The following is an 18,045-nucleotide window of genomic DNA, read 5'->3' as shown; positions in this document are numbered from 1 at the left end:
CATGCATTATAAAGTTTGACCATGCCTCTCTGACATTTCTATTGTTTTGATTTATAGTTCAAAATCCAACAGGATTTATTGATGCTGCTTGATCTCCTGGGTCTTTTCAGCATTTTCTGTTATTATTTTTGTTTTTATTGATTGTTGCTCTGCATTATTTGATTTGTTTAGCATTGAGGCTATCAAGATTCTTCAGAGTCTTTCAGCTTTATTGTTAGATATTTCAGTCCAGTTTCTGGAATATGTCCATTATGTATTCTTGTTTTCTGTGCTTAGTGTTTCATTTTTCTCTGCATAAAATATTCTCTGCATAAAAGTGTTCTGTATACTTACCTATCTTGTCTAATTCATAACTTTTGACATTTTGCTTCCAAATCTCTCCTCATTTGATATAACCCGAAAACCTAACCACTCTGAATTGAGTTCCTAAATCTAGGTTATTTATGTAAATTAAAAGTGGTCCAAGGGTAGAGAGCTGAAGCACCTTTTAAAAATTTAATTATTGTCACAAGTAAGCTTGGATTAACAAGGCAATGAAGTTACTGTGAAAATCCCCTAATCGCCACACGCTGGCAGGTACATTAAGGGAGAATTTAGCATGGCCAATGCACCTAACCAGCACATTTTTCGGACTGTGGGAGGGAGGCAGAATACCCAGAGGAAACCCATGCAGACACAAGGAGAATGTGCAGAGAATTGACCCTTGGTTGCTGGTGCTGCGAGGCAGCAGTGCTAACCACTGTTACACCGTGCCACCTGATGAAGAGGCAGCGCTCCGAAAGCTTGTGCTACCAAATAAACCTGTTGGACTTTAACCTGGTGTTGTGCGACTACTTACTGTGCCTATCCCCAGTCCAACACGGGCAACTCCACATCACACCTATTCAAATATGAGTGGTTATTTTTGGTTGCAATTGATTAAGGCATGGCTACAATTTGGATTTTGAGCGCTGGTGGTTTGTTTAGGCAAGACAGCAGAGAGTAGTTCCGATAAAGGTTACAGAGCTGAACTGTTAATTCTGTTTCTGCCTCCACAGCTGCTGCCAGACCTGCTGAGTCTTTCCATCATGTTGTATGTTTTTTTGCAGATTTGCAGCATCCGTAGTTGATGTCTTCACTCTTGAAAAGACACACCTGTCCCTTTAACCCGATGAAGGAGCAGCGCTTCGAAAGCTAGTGGCTTTTGCTACCAAATAAACCTGTTGGACTTTAACCTGGTGTTGTGAGACTTCTTACTGCCTTTAACTCCCGCACAGGGAGGGAACGTGAACCGGGGGGGGGGGGGCAGGAGGAGGGATGACGTCATGGCGCTCCCCGGCGGCTCATCAAAACTCGTTGCGCGTGCGCGTCTCGTGAAACACCACCCGGCTCGCAGTGATTGACGTGTCGATCGTCCAATCGGCGGAGGGAATTTCCCAGGCGCTGCGGCCATTTCGGCCAATGGAAGAACAAGGGGAGGGAAGGGGGCGGGGAAAAGGGTAGCTGCTATCGAGTCAGATCAGCGCGAGGGGGAGAGGGCGGTTAGCGGAGCGGCTCGAGCCGGTGCTGAGGAGGCAGCGCGAGGGACAGGCTGCGCCTTGGCTTCGACACACACAAGGCTCAGAGCCCGACAAATGTCCGGAGCAGCCGCGGAAAAGGACGAGGAAACTGCACGCACCGCCGGGGGCACACCTTGTGGGAGTCAGTGTCCGCAGCACGGGGGGGACCTGTTTCCTCTCTGGTGCTTCAGTGAAGGAGGGAGACTGACAGGAAGAAATTAGAAGCAGAGAATCTAACGGCGTCTCCTGCACTTGAAGACATCCGAGTCCCTGGGAGACCATCTCACTGAGGGGATTGCCGCTGAAGGATGTCTCTGCTCTTTACTGTGTGCACGTTTATTTGGGGCATTTACTCGCTCACGCTGTGAAGGGAGTTGTTTAAAACGGACCAGATTTTCCAAAGTTGAGGGAGTTTCTTTGATTCAAAATAAAAAAATAGCGATTGATTTTATTCCTCTTCGTAAAATTGAATCCCCATCCCTCTTCCTTCTTCCCCACTTGTTTTATTAATAAAATGAGGACCTTTATCACTGATGACTGACGGTGGACCGGGGAAACTTTTCTTTCTCACGACAAGTCTGCAGCTAGATCAGAATCATCAGGAAAATATGTTTGCTCTGCGGATGATGACCTTGGCTTCTCCGCCGACTAGACTGTAGATTTGAATAATTAAAAATAAATAAAATCAAGGGCACTTGATTTTTCCAGATGACAGCCCAACGAAAAGGATTTCAGCAACATAAACAATTATGAAATGTACACACACGAACACAGGATGACTGTCATCAGCTCAAAGAGTAAAAGAATGAAAAAGGGAAAAAGTTGTTCCTGATGACAGGCTCCTGCACTGAAACTCCCAGACAAGATCCAGGTAATATACTGGATTGTAATTATACATGAAGTAATCGTTGATAGAAAAATACTACTTATGGGCAATGAACATCTTTAATAGTAACTGGGACTGCGTTCCCAAACCTCAGTTTTATTTTATGACAGCTTGTATTTTAAGTTGATTTATTAGTTTGTGTCTTGTTTAAATGTTGGTATTTGTGCTGATTTAAAGATTTTTGATGAGAAACCTCTAGGTACACCGCAGAGCCAATTTAAAGCACGTGGGGCTCTGTTTATATTTCTAAAGCAAGATGACAGTGATTCTCACTGCTGACACTCGCCTTTGCTGCTGTTCCTGTTGCCTGGCATTCAGGACCGCGGGCTGCGTGGTGGTGAAAGTCAGGTTTCTGAGCCAGGTTCTGTGTGAGTGGAGGAGGCGAGCTGCTTGCTCCTCGTCTTGGTAACCACATTAACATGGCGGCAGTAAGGTTCTTCTGCTCTGCTCCAGTTTGGGCTGGAGGGGGCTGAGCTGTGAGCATCCTACCTCAGCACACACTCCCTCCTTAGCTCACAGTCAACACAAACTACTGGACTTCGCACTCCCGTCACATCAGCTACAAAGGCAGGAATTTTGGTGTTGGCTTTCTAGAAACACTTGCCATTGAAAATCAACTTTTTAAGTGAGAGTTTGTGATCAATTCTCTTTTTGTCTATGATATATGGGATTATCAAATTCTAAGTGGTAACTGCTTTCTCTCTTTTTCCCCCACACTCCCTCATCGTCCTTTTTTATGCATCTCCAGCGGCCCCCCGCTTGTCCACATGCAGGCCAAGAAAAGGTATCTTCTAGTGTCATTGGGCGCCTGTCTTTTGCTGCTTTTCTACTTGGGAGGAGCACGGGTCCGACAGTTGTCCCCAAATTTACCTTCATCTTCATCATTGTCATCGGATCACCTTCACCACAACGTAAGAAATCAGGTCTCACCACCAATCAGACACCGTTGGCCTGTGTGGATTAACCTCTTGAGCAGCTATTTCAGCTTTGAAGATGGGCAAAATAATGAAGAGGAGGGAACCCACCTTGGCATCAACCCTGGACTTTCTCCAAGGGAGAGGAGAGAGATCAAAGCAAGTGTTTACAAGAATCGAAAATGCAGGATGGAGACTTGCTTTGATTCCTCTCTCTGCCAAAGGAATGGATTCAAAGTATACATCTATCCACTTCAAAAGGGGGAGAAGATTTCTGAAAGTTATCAAAAAATCCTTACTACTATTGAGGATTCGAGATATTATACATCAGATCCAAGACAAGCATGCTTGTTTGTCCTCAGCATTGATACCTTGGACAGAGATCAACTTTCATTTCAGTATGTTCATAATGTGAAAGCTAAAATTCAAAGCCTCCCATTGTGGAATAATGGGAGAAATCATCTTGTATTCAACCTGTATTCAGGGACTTGGCCTGATTACACAGAAGATTTAGGGTTTGATATTGGGCAGGCAATGTTAGCTAAAGCCAGTATCAGTATGGATAACTTCCGATCGGATTTTGATGTGTCCATCCCCTTGTTTTCCAAAGAGCATGCTCAAAAAGGAGGTGAGAGGGGCTGGCTTATGTACAACAATGTGCCACCAACAAGAAAATATCTGTTGGTTTTTAAAGGTAAAAGATACCTAACTGGCATTGGGTCAGAAACCAGAAACGCATTGTATCATGTACATAATGGAGAAGATATTATTTTGTTAACTACTTGTAAACATGGGAAGGACTGGGAAAAACACAAAGATGCCAGGTGTGATAAAGACAACGAGGAATATGAAAAGTAAGTAACAAACTTTTATATTTTGATTCTATTATAGCAGTTGATGAGTCGCATGGAAGTGCTTAAGCTGCCATTCATGCAGAGTGTAGTATATGTTCATGCACTGAATACAGTTATCAGCAATGGTTATTTCATGTTTTCCTTTTTCAAAGGAGAGCAAACATTGCTGCTGTTTCTTCATAGGTGTCATTTTTTGGTTTTGATGGATATACACATGGTGTACATGATTGCTGGTACATTTGAAATCAATTTCTGAAAATATTCTGATATTCTGCAAATATGTTATAAATTGCCACTTTAAAAATTGCTTACATTTCTACAATAGGAAGTATGTCAGGGAATATAATGCTTGACTTTACTATAAAATAACGAAGTCTTAAATTCATAAAACCAGCTGAAACATTTTAATGGGGCACTTGTATCATCATCCATACATTCCAGCTGAATAGACACTGGAACTGTTATCTATTTTATTGATAATTTATATTCTGGCTTTCTTTCTTTCTCCATGCCTTTGTTATAGCGAGACTTGACTATACTCATGCTCATCTGACAAGCTTCCCATCTTTCACTACCTATAATAAGAACATAAGAACATAAGAAATAGGAGCAGGAGTAGGCCATCTGGCCCTTCGAGCCTGCCCCGCCATTCAACAAGATCATGGCTGATCTGAAGCGAATCAGTTCCACTTACCCGCCTGCTCCCCATAACCCCTAATTCCCTTATCGATCAGAAAACTATCTACCCGTGATTTAAACATATTCAACGAGGAAGCCTCCACCACTTCAATGGGCAGAGAATTCCAGAGATTCACTACCCTCTGAGAGAAGAAGTTCCCCCTCAACTCTGTTCTGAATCGGCCCCCCCTTATTTTGAGGCTGTGCCCTCTAGTTCTGGTTTCCCTTCTAAGTGGAAAGAATCTCTCCACCTCTACCCTATCCAGCCCCTTCATTATCTTATATGTCTCTATAAGATCACCCCTCATCCTTCTAAACTCCAACGAGTACAGACCCAATCTGTTTAATCTCTCCTCATAAGCCACACCCCTCATCTCTGGTATCAACCTGGTGAACCTTCTCTGCACTCCCTCCAAGGCCAATATATCCTTTTGCAAATAAGGGGACCAAAACTGCACACAGTACTCCAGTTGCGGCCTCACCAGTGCCTTGTACAGTTGCAGCAAGACCTCCCTGCTTTTATATTCTATCCCCCTCGCGATAAAGGCCAACATCCCATTCGCCTTCTTGATCACCTGCTGCACCTGCAGACTGAGTTTTTGCGATTCGTGCACAAGGACCCCTAGGTCTCTCTGCACAGTCGCACGATGTAATTTTTCTCCATTTAAATAATATTCCAATTTACTATTATTTCTTCCAAAGTGGATAACCTCACATTTGCTAACGTTATATTCCATCTGCCAGATCCTCGCCCACTCGCTCAGCCTATCCAAATCTCTCTGCAGACTTTCCGCGTCCTCCACGCAATTCGCTTTCCCACTCACCTTCGTGTCATCAGCAAACTTGAATACCCTACATTCAGTCCCCTCCTCCAGATCATCTATGTAAATGGTAAACAATTGAGGCCCCAGCACCGATCCCTGCGGCACGCCACTGGTCACCAACTGCCAACCAGAAAAGCACCCATTTATCCCAACTCTCTGCTTCCTGTTAGATAGCCAATCCCCAATCCACGCCAACACCTTACCCCTAACTCCGTGTACCCCAATCTTCTGCAGCAACCTTTTGTGAGGCACCTTATCGAACGCCTTCTGGAAATCTAAAAACACCACATCCACCGGTTCCCCTCTGTCAACCGCACTAGTGACATCTTCATAAAAGTCCAGTAGATTTGTCAAACACGACTTTCCCTTCATGAATCCATGCTGCGTCTGCTTGATCGAACCATTCTTATTCAGATGCTCTGTTATTTCCTCTTTAATAATGGACTCTTGTCCATTATTAATCTTGTGTTCATTCAAAACTCTGCTGCTTGGATTTAAATGCACTCCAAATCTCATTCACCCATTACCTTGTGCCCTGACACTCAGTAGGTCCCCACTTAACAAAGCATATATTTTAAATTTCTCATCCTTGTATTCAAATCCTTCTATGTCATGTCTCCCTCCCACCTGGCTAATTTCCTCCTGCCCTTCAAGCCTTCTCTGCAGCCCTTGAATTCTGCTCTCCTGTGCATCCCTGCTTTTAATTGTTCTGCCATTTTCCATACTTTCAACTGCCTTAGTGAGAAGCTCTGGAGTTCCCTCCCTAAAGCTCTAAGTCACTCAACCTCTGCCTCCTCTCTTTTAAGGTATTTCTTAAAACCCACTTCTTTGATCAAACTTTTGGTCATCTCTCTTGATCTTTTCTTCTGACTTGGTCTCTAAAAATGTCAAAAATGTTTTTTATTGCCATGGTTTTTGTTAAAGTACCTTGGTTTGTTTATAATGACATTAATACACTCTAAATGTAAGTTGTTTTTATTAAGTATTGGTGTTATGAAAATTTCTTATCCACTTTCATTGTAGTGCAATTTCATGGTACGTTCAAACAATGAGACACATTAGCAATTGTTTGGTATGAGGAAATGTCACGATTTGTAACTTGCCATGTTGCTTTATAGCTCAACAATTAGAAAACCACATCATGGATGGGCTGATTACTCAACCTGACATGGTCGATAGAGAGAAAATCATTGTCCCTAGATGCAGTGCTTACCGAGTGGCACATAGGTGTGGCGCTTATGCTAATGGAGGTACTAAGGACAATTATTGATCAGAGCTTATCATAAAATAGATAATTAGATGCATATTAAACTCTCGCTATTGTACTTGTTTAAATAATCACCACTGAATGAATTGCAGAAAATGGGCAGAAATGTTTTCATTGGATTTGTAGATATGAGGAATTGATTACCTAAGTGAAAGATTCTCCCAAATAGGGTGATCAGTAATAGGGACACTTGAACTGTAGTAGGCCCCTGAAGCCTACTACAGTTCTGCCATTCTCTTGGGTTATAGTGATCTGTATCTCAGCTCCATTTGTCTCTCTTTTTCTCCATCACCCTCAACAGCCTCATCTAACAACAATCTATTGATCTGAGCTTTGAAAAGTTGGAATTGTCACAGTATCCATAACCTTTTGTGAGAGGATGGAGGGGCAGAGAGAGATCCTAACTTCCTCCACTTTTTGTGTTTAAAAGTACTTTTGGATTTTCTATCCTGACTGGCCTAGCTGTCATGGTAAGATGCTGCTGTTTTGCTCTGGATAATCCACTATCAGAAATAGGATAGATACAGAGAAACATCAAATTCCTTTGTCATTTTGAAGACCTCTATAAGATCACTCCTCAATCTTTTAAACTGAAGGCAATAAAAGCTGAGTTCATGCAATCTGTTCTTATAATTTAAATTCTATTAAATCTGTGCTGCATCCTTTCCAAGACTAATAAATTTTCCTTCCAGTTTGGTGCCCAAAGCTGAAAGCAATACTCCAGATGGCTCTGCAAGAATTGTCACCTCACTTTTGTATTTCAAATACCTTGAAATAAGTGCCAGCATTCCATTAGCCTTTTTGATTGCTATTTGTGCATTAGTTTTTATGCATTCATACATAAACCCCTTTGTTCTACCACAGTTCCTAGTGTTTCCTGATTAAGAAAATATTCTAATTTGCCTTTCTCTGATAAACAGTGGATTATGTTGCACTTCCACACATTACATGTTATCTGACAGTTTTTCACACTTTCATATATCTTCCTCAGTCCATCTGTATAAATGGAGCCTAAATTAATTTGTGTGAAATCGACAGGATTCTGGTGACACACAAGATGGCAAATCTGAGCAAGGCATGACCTACATTTGTTCTTTGGCTTCATCATTTTGATTCAGCAAATTTTGGATGTCAATTAAATGCTATGATGCAGGCTTGTCAGGCCTTAACAAATTTTGACTCAAGTAGAGACCTTGGGCAAAGTTGAGGAGCGCAAAGGCTGGAAAACTGGTTAATGGTAGGGTGGGGGGTGAGTTGTAGTTGATGTGGGGCTTGGACAACAGTGGTCATTGTTGGAGTGAATTTGAATTGTAGCACTACTTCCAACTCTATAAAAAACACTTTTATTAGGAAGTTTTAGAGCTTTCTTTTAGCAGCCACCCAATGGTCACTTTTAAGGACTATTGACTAGGCAGCTGAGGATCTGAAAATACTGGTTGGAACTTGTGAAGAGCAAGCAGACTTGAATCAAATTTTGACCTCTAGGTTGGAATAGTCAGACATGATCCGCTCATGCCTGATGAATGCTCAGTGACACAGGCCGGGATTTTCTGGTCTGGCCAATGGCAGGCCTTGTCGAGGGCAGGATAGGAAAATTGGGAGAGTGGTCAAAAGTTAATTGACTGAAAAGTCCCACCCACAGTTTCTGATAGATTCCAGTAACTCCCTCACAACTAACACTAAACTATCAGGGCTGTTATTACCTGCTTTCTCCTTACCTCTCTCTTTTCTTAAATAATAAAGATGTTTTCAGTTTTTTAATCCATTGGCATAATTCCTGATTATAGAGCGCATTGGAACATTATTGGCTAACCCATCTGCAACTTCCTATATCTTTTAATACCATAGGCTGGAAACCATTGTTTTAAGTCCCATTATTTTCTCCAACACCATCTTAATTTCTTCTCCTTGATTTATGTCTAGGTCCCTGCACTGTGGTTCTTTTGTGCTTTTTATCCACTGTGAAAACAGATCGTAAATGTCCATTTAATAAGTCTGCCATGTACTTATTGTCCATTGTGGTCTCATCTGCATTTCTTTAATGGGCCTGCAATCCCCATTACCACTGACTTTATCTTAATTAAAAAACTTTTGTTGTGAATTGTACAACATAAACTGGATACTGCATTGTTGTTTTAAGTTACTCTTACCATGAACTTTATTTCATAAATATTTGAAATGTTATTAAGGTTGAATCATGTAAATATTGATTTTTGTCCAAAGCTTTGGTCTTTTACTTTTAGCTGTTTAGTAAAACATTCACCATTATTTACTGACTTTATCCGACTGTAAACTGTTATTCAAAAGAATATGTGTAATGTACTTCTGTCGGTTAAGCTATTTGATATTTTCCTACAAGTTCAATATTTATAAAAGTTGCAAAGTTTTTAATCAATAACAGTATTTGAGATTATGCAATTGTCACAGAATGTAGTAAATTGTTTACTCAAAAGTACATGTTTCTAGTTCTGTAGATCAACATGCTCCTTTTGATTATTGCTATCTTTGAAGTCCTGTATGCTGTGATGTGCTGCATTTTTGCTGGCCAATGTGCAAGTAGAAATTGGGTTTTTTGTTTATAGTTCAATTAAGCACATTTTTGCATTAACCTGTTTCACAATTCTGGCCAATTCTGATTTATTGAATGAGGTTATTGATTTTCAATTGTGTAGTTTGCCCTCTGGGAGGGTCTTGCATTGTGAACCTTTCATAGTGAAAATAGTAAGTACTGCGCAGGTTAGAATCATAGCACTTTTGGAAGTTGAACACTTATAGCTATATATTGTTTCAATTTTACCCTACTGTTTCCAAAATAAACGTCAATTTTAATATAAGGTTTATATTAAATTGTGGAGAGATGATAATGCAAGAACATAGGGCTAAGAGTATTTTAAAATGTGTCTCCATATCAGTCCTAATAAAGTTCTAATATATATAATATAACCAGTGATCCTAACTTTACATTTTAAACAAATCCTCATGTATGTAAGGATGGTTAAGTCGTTAGTTTAGGATATAATTAAAAAGAAAGACAATTGTAATAATCACCCTTCTAATTAACTGATTTATTGTTTCATATGTTGTATTTCAAGTTCTTTGCAGCTCAACAATTTTAAAATTGTACTATTAAAGTTTTCAGTATCTTTTTAAAATTTAATTTGATTACTTGGTATATTTTCAAATTGAAGAATTCTTCATGTCAAGCTACAAGTATAAACATGCTTGTGCTTAAAATCAATTGTATCCTTACTTGGATTTAAATGGTTGTTGGCTGTGCGTTAATTGTTCTCTTCAGTAATTAAATGTATTTTAATGATTTTTATTGGAAAAGCTACTTTGTATAACCCAAAGACAACATGAACTGTTTTGAGTAAATTTGGTAAATTAAAGATTCTGCATTTTAAAGAAGAATTAAATGCATGCTTATGAAAATGAAGTGAAGCATGTCATTTGGGATTGTTAATCACCTCTGTGGGTAAACCAGAAGGGGAACGGATAGATCCTGGTGCTATGCGTTTTGACAATTGCTGCAAGCACGTTAGAAATGGTACACTTCAATGGATTTTTCTATGCTTTCATTTTGATGGACCATTTAAACATTAATCTCTGTAACTCTAGCTGTTCAGCAGACTCCTCTAAAACAAATATATTAGCGAGTGTAAATCTTTTCAGTGTAATACCTCGTGTACATTTTCTGGGAATATAAGATTTAAGGCAAAAAAGAGATATTCTGGATTTATTTTAGTGTTCATTTATTCATCTCAGTGTAGCTTTCCTTGTGGAGGAGGGTTAGGAAGTGGGGGATGGCATATTTTGTTTGGCAGGGTATCTCATGGCACCTGACATCATTTAAACCTCCCTTTCACATTTAGATTTTTAAACATTTTGTGTGGCAAGTTGCTGAAAGTTCGAGCTGATAACATCACATTGAAGAAAATAGGCATGTGGTGAGTTTAGTTTGTATCCACTGTTCAAATACAGTAAATTTACATGATTAAATGCATTTAATGGTTGTTAACATATCTCCACACACATACTGCATTTTATCCTTCGGAGAATAGTAGGGGAAGGATTTCAGAGCTGATTATCGGCCCGTTGAACCATGTTGAACTCTACTTCGATGGCCAACAAATTCTGGTGTTGGACTTGAACTTGGAGCTTCTGGTCCAGCAGTAGGGGTGCAACCACTGGGCCTCCTTATTTTAATGGTGACATCCCTGTAGGGTATTGTGGAAATTCTACAATGTCTCACTCCTTGGAATGGAATATTACTCCTGATGGACACGAGATCCCACAGCATTTTTCAAAGAGTGCAGAGTTCTTCCAATGTTTTACTGAGCATTCCTGCTTAAAGCGATACCCCTACAAACATGTTAACTGATGGTTCACCACATTGCAGTTTGTAGAGCCTTGCTATATAGAAATGGATGCTATGTTTATTATACTGAAACAGTTCTTGCCTTAAAACAATTTATTGTATATAAAACACTTTGAAATACTTTTGAGTGTTCCGATAAGACATTGTATAAACGTATGACTTCCTTTTGTTATGACGGTCAGAGGACTTTGAATGCTGTAATAGCAATATTGTCTTGCTTCATTATAATTGACTTTTAGTTATTTTAGGGGTTCACTATAGTAAGCAAGCAGTACAGTGTTCTTTGAGCATATTGTGATGTAGAGGTATTCAGTTTATGCTTTCACTGTACAATTTTTTCTAACCCTTTCAACTTTAGAAATGTTTTACACCCAGGGTGATGGAGGCAGATTCAATTGTGGGTTTCATAGGGAAATTGGGGAATTGGATTTGGGCAGCAGGCAGCACAGTGGTTAGCACTGTTGCTTCATAGTGCCAGGGACCCGGGTTCGATTCCAGCCTTTCGTGACTGTATGGAGTTTGCATACTCTCCCTGTGTCTTCTTGGGTTTCCTCCGGGTGCTCTGGTTTCCTCCCACGGTTCAAAAATGTGCAGATTAGGTGGATTGGCCATGGTAAAATTGTCTCTTAGTGTTCAAAGACGTGTAGGTAGGGGGATTTGCAGGGTAACTACGTGGTGTTACAGGGATGGGGCAGTGGGTGGGCCTGGATAGGATACTCCGTTGGAGAGTCGGTGCAGACTTGATGGGCCGATTGGCCTCCTTCTGCACTGAAGGGATTCTATGATAAGCACCGAAAGAGAGAACATTTGCAGAGTTATAAGGAAAATGCAGGAGAGTGGGGTTAGCTTGCAGAGAGCCTACACTGACATGATAGTGCGAATGGCCTCCTTCTGTACTTTCAACTATTTTTAATTGTATGTGACTGCACATACGGATTAATTTTGTATAGTTTATTAACTAAAGATGGATGATAGAACTTTGATTCACATTTACTGTATGTACACATTTATGCTTGGGAAAAATAATTTTATTTTTGAATTTAAAAAGCGAAAGCTACAAATATTTTAAATTTAGAAGTACTCGAAGTATATGTGGTCAATCAGCATCTTGAAAGAAAAACAAAATAGATTTATGTTTCAAGTGAGACTTTTTGCGATGACTGTGTTCTGACGAAGGATTTCATCCAAAATGTTAACTTGTCTTATTTTAGAACTGAATAGATCTGCTATGTATTTCCAGCATTTTATATTTTGACATTAGAATTTGTAATCTATTAATTAAGACATAATTACACATCACATTATTGCGATAAAATATATCTATAACTGACACTAGTGAACATCAATGCTGCGCTTGTAGTCAAGTGGTCTGTACACATCTTTTTCCTTGTATTCAGTAATGACTTTAGAACTGTGATTTTTTTTCTTATGGATCTTCATGTAGAATTCTAAATATATTATACTCTCAATAAGAAAGATCTGATTGGCAAAGCATGGATGCCGCTGCAGTTAATGTGTCGCTTCCAGGATGCACTCAAAAAAGCGTTCTGTAAGTGGAGGGATTGCAGTGATATATTGTCATTCTGTTGGTGTTGATAACCTTCACCTTTTGCCAACATTGTTGAAAATAAATGAGAGTGGAAAACAGCCTTCGGTACCAAAGATTATTCTGTTCATCCTCCTCGTGGGAATAGTAAGATATTAATAATATTAAAGGATAGAGATTGCAGTTTCTTGATGTACTCATTAATGGCAGGTGATGGCAGTCTTGAATAGTCTTTAGGATTGCAGTATCCTTTTGCAAAACTTGTACTGATTTTCAAATGATCAAAATTTCATCTCAACACCCACAATCTACTAGAAAATGTATGTACATAATAGTCACTGCATTCAAGTAATTAATTGTCTATGAAGTGCATTGAGACGTTTTTGAAAGATATGATCAGGTACTGTATAAATGGAGGTGGTCTTGAAATCACTTGGCAAAGTTTCACAGCAGTTTCTATAAATTACCTTGTTCCCTATAATCCAAAAGCCAAATCTTGATTTAATGACTTCTTTTAAGAATCATTTTGGATAATGACAGTATTTGGTTTGGCAAATTCTGCTTATGTTTAATTTCCATCTCTTTTTAGGCTTGGTGTTGATAGGAATTACTAACGCATGCATCATGTTAACTGAGTCCTTCTGGCCCGATCAATATGATTTTGAATATACTGCAGAACTGAAAGAAAAATCCCATTTCTCAGCTGTTGAAATAGTGGCACAATGTTGCTGAGAATTTTGAGTTGCAGCCTTTCCCTAGCAAATTAAATTAAAAAAACTCCTACCATTTGAGAGTATGAGAGATGATCATTATATCTTGTTGACATGTTTCTGAACAATATTATAATTTGACAAAAAGAAAACCAGTGCATAACAATTTGCAAAATGACCATGCAAAGAAAACCATTCAGTGATTTAAATGCATACATATGTAAGAAATAGATTTCCAGTGACATTTCCTATAGTAAATCACAGGCTGCACTGTTCAATAAGGACCATGTGAAGCATAATATTATTCACCTGCGAAAATGTGGGTGTGTTTCTCCACAAACTAAAAGTAGCCTGTTTCAGCAATTAAAAAAAACACACCCTTTTGTATTTAAAAGGTTCTCGCCTCAGGCATCCAGGAGGGGTTTAATCTGTGAAGCATACCCAACTACTGGAGAATGCTAGTCGGGTAGGCCTAAGATAGAGGCAGTTACACAGATCTAGCAGAGGCCTAATGGCTTAAAAAGATAATGCAGGGGGTTAGCTGAGAATTACTTTATTTAAGTCGAGTAACATGGCGTATTGAAATAACATTTCAAATCAATAACCTTTCATCATCAGAACCAGTTCTAATGTAAGCTTATTGACCTGAAATGCCAACTCTGTTTCTCTTCACAGTTGCCTGACTTGCTGAGTATTTCCAACATTTTCTGTTTTTGTTTCCAATTTGCAGCATCTGCAATATTTTGCTTTTGTATAATTCATTGATGTGGAAAAATGTCTGTTAATTATTTTGTTACTTAAATGCATGGCTTTGCTAGATTTGTAGATTTTTATCATTGTGACATTTTCCAGTAGAAGGATAAGCCTGTCAGTTAACCCCCTTTGTGCCTGGGACCAGAGCCTTCCAAATACAACAGGTGTGAAGTTTTTTTAATATTATCAATTGCTGAAACAGGCCACTGAATTAGTCATTCCTTATGGTCAATGGGGAAACACACTTGCGCTTTAGCAGCCTAATAATCCCACCAATTATTTTCTTCCTATTTACATTAAATCTTATCAGTCATTGCACTTCCTCCTCGCATATTTTGTATTTCCTGTACTACTCATCAGATACAACTGCCCATCCTGGTTTGGTAGCATGAGCAATATTTGACTTTTTAAAGTATTACATATTTGAATCAAGTCATTATTGTGAATTTGAAATAATATTCGTCCCAATACTGAACTCTGGGACAGCACACTCATTAATTGGAATCATAGAATCCTATAATGCAGAAAGGGGCCATTCAGCCCATCGCATTTGCACCGACCACAATCCCACCCGGCCCCATCCCCAGAACCCATGCATTTACCCTAGCTAGTTCCCCTGACACTAAGTGGCAATTTAACATGGCCAATCCACCTAACCGGCACATCAGAACTGTGGGAGGAAACCAGAGCACCCGGAGGAAACCCATGCAGTCACGGGAAGAATGTGCAAACTCCACACACACACACACACACACACACACACACACACACACACACACTGTCCCAAGCCGGGAATCGAACCCGGGTTCCTGGCTGTGAGGCAGCAGTGCTAACCACTGTGCTACCATGCCGCCCCTTCTGCTCCCTCAAACAGTGACATAACTCCTCCAACACATACAGACTGTTCACCATCCTCAGCCAATTTCCTCTCCATTTGCTAGTTTTACCTTGAATTGTCACTGCTTTGAACTTAATTACTAGTTTTTGGCAAATGACATTTGGAAGTCTAGCACAACATAGGGCTTTATGCAGTCCACATGAGATACCATTTCCTCAATGTTCCAAAATTCAAGCTGGTGAATAATTTCAGCTTTCTCTCTGCAGGTCATCATTCATCTGCTTTATTTAATTTCTAATCTCTGCTGCAACGATTTAAAGTACCTCACAATGATTTTCTCTGTCGTCACATGTTTTCTGTCCTTACATTCATGTTTTAAGACACTTTGGCATGAATTTAAGTAATGGTATGTCATGGATTGGGAGCGCACAGCTTCTTGATGTGCATTTCTAGTGTGGAATCTTATCTCCATCTGTGGGCTGGGGGTGTACCTCCTGTTCCACCACTATCTCCCTGCAACCTGATTTGTGTCCTCCATCACCTTTGCCAGGGCTTGCCTCATTTGTCTTGGCAAAATGCGCTCCACTTATCTTGATGTCTGGCCTTCTTATGGAGACTGGCTGAACTCCCAGCAGTGGCCATGCTTCCCAGTGGCACTACTGGGACAGGAGAGCTGCCAGCTATCTGACTGTCCAGCAGTTCTCAGTGACAGGACTTCCTTCAAGATATGGGCAGAAGTTGCAACCCAGGCTAATAGCCTAATGGCCATAAAATTAGGCCAGAGATTCTTGGCGATGCAGGGGGGTGGGTTCACTTGACCTTTCAGAGGTGAGGCCATCGCCTCCGCATGAAATTCTGGCGTTGTTGTGTGCCATGTATTCAGCTATGAAAAATCAATTGTGTTATTAGTAAGCCTTTTGAGATACTTGCAGCATCAATAAGCATAAAACCATTTTTTCTTCCATCAGTGGTACATTGATCACAGGAGTTGCATCTCACATACCCTCCTCTTCACTAGCATAGTCTGTTGTTGATAAATCCTCGTGGGATGAATAGATAAGCTCTGCTACTTCGCAGTCCTCTTAATAAACAGATTACATGTTTGGAAGTTGTGAAAATGGCACATGCACATATGTGGTTGTAAGTTATTTTCAACTGCTGTGAGATTTGAAAAATCCACCCAAGTTCAAACTTTCCTGAGGGACTAAGGCCTAGAATTAAAGCTTTAGATAACAACTCAATGACTAACTTTAAATTGTTTTAATTGAAATGTTTTTTTATTTGAAGCCTCATTTGGAACATTCCAATTTTCAGTTAGTGAATGAAAAGAGCATTGTTTATTTTTTTGATTCATTAACGAACAGTAATTGGCAAATGTTTATGTAGGCAAATTCAGTTTTAAGAGATTACACAAAGAACTTGAAGTTAAATATTAAACATAAAAGTGCGACAAAAATGACAGTCGGAAGTGAAGTGAAGTTGGAGGTACGTGCAGAAGTAAAATTTTTAATGAAGTTTAAAAAATGGCTACTGCTCTTTTTACCTGTAGCCACCCCAGCAAACAAAACAAAATACTTATGGGATAGCACGAGTGCAACTGCTGTCAGCTGCACTTTGTGTTCATAAAACCGCTTAAGAGAACATAGTACCACAGGCACAAATAAAAATGTGTCCACTTTCTCACCGTGTTGGTGCAGAATCGTATTTACCAGTGTTTATTATGTGACTTGGTCTGCATTTCTTATTCTGAACCAAATATTGTAATTTGAACTCAGTATTCAAGTCCGCGTAAGTGGATTCAGCAAAGGTGGCCTACTTGTGTTGCTAGGAAACTCTACGTGCTTGAATGATTATTTTTTAAAGAGGTATCAGCATTGATTCAGAGTTAGCAGGCTCGCCTTTGTATCAGAAGGTGTGGGTTCAAGCCCTATTTTACTATGTAATCTAGACTGACAATTCAGTGTAGTGCTTAGGGTGTGCTACATTATAGGAGGTGGTTGGGATTTACATTACAGCACTGACAACATTTCAGAAGTACTTCATTGCCTGTGCACTTTTGGATGTATTCAGGTTGTGAAAGCTGGTATATAATTCCTTCTGCAATAAACACACAAATGCCAGCTATTATATTTATGCTTGCACACATCCAGAATTTAAAAAGAAAATTAGTGTTCTAATGTCCTTTTGCTGCCAACCTCTTTTTGCAGGCTCTACCCTTAGTCCAACTTCCTCTATTGATATTCTTGGCTTCATTACCTACTCTGACCTCAAATCTGTTGTTCCCGTGACTCTCCCATTGTTAAAGCTGCCTCTAAGGAGCTAATTTTTCCCTTTGGGGTCAAATAACTTTTTTCTCCTGAGAAAACCATATAATCCCCTGCATAGCTTAAGATTCTCCCAAGTTTTTGTTGTCTGTGGAAATTGCAGAAAGGGATAAATAGTGATATAGTTGCAGCAAACAGTTGCAGGAGAAAAAAAAAAGCACCAGCAGTAATTTGAGTAAGAGCCTGGTGATGCTGTATATCTGAATCCAATCCGATGTGTTTTATATTAGTGTCAATTCAGCAACTTAATTCAGGCAGTTAGCAATGACAAATGAAGGTATAATTTCCGGATAACCTGAAAATTACCACCATAAACAGGGTATTGCAGTTCTGAATTCTGCAAGTGTATTATGGCAGTATTAAGTATAAATATATTATTAATGACAAAAATTCTCGAAAATTGACATTTTTATGGTTTGCAGATTAAATCAAATAGGTTTGTTGCGAACCTATAATCAAACATGGTTATTGGTATACCTTGACTGTAAGAATGGTTGCAGAAACTCTTGTGGCCATTGGACCCTGATCTTGGTTA

At 39.6% G+C, this 18,045-nt stretch overlaps 1 protein-coding gene across 1 annotated transcript in view; it reads left to right on the top strand.

Annotated features, from left to right (window-relative positions):
- Positions 1-1,535: 1,535 nt before the first annotated feature.
- LOC144493675 (exostosin-1-like) overlaps positions 1,536-18,045 on the top strand; it is a 542,752-nt gene continuing 526,242 nt past the window's right edge. Inside the window, exons 1-2 of the mRNA XM_078212975.1 lie at positions 1,536-2,409; positions 3,173-4,192. Of these exons, the coding sequence (XP_078069101.1) occupies positions 3,192-4,192 (1,001 nt within the window). The 5' untranslated portion in view covers positions 1,536-2,409; positions 3,173-3,191. The remainder of the gene's footprint in view (positions 2,410-3,172; positions 4,193-18,045) is intronic.

This window comes from Mustelus asterias, chromosome 5 (genome assembly GCF_964213995.1).
Source record: "Mustelus asterias chromosome 5, sMusAst1.hap1.1, whole genome shotgun sequence".
Lineage (NCBI taxonomy): Eukaryota > Metazoa > Chordata > Chondrichthyes > Carcharhiniformes > Triakidae > Mustelus > Mustelus asterias.
This window is presented reverse-complemented; position numbering and strand designations above follow the sequence as displayed.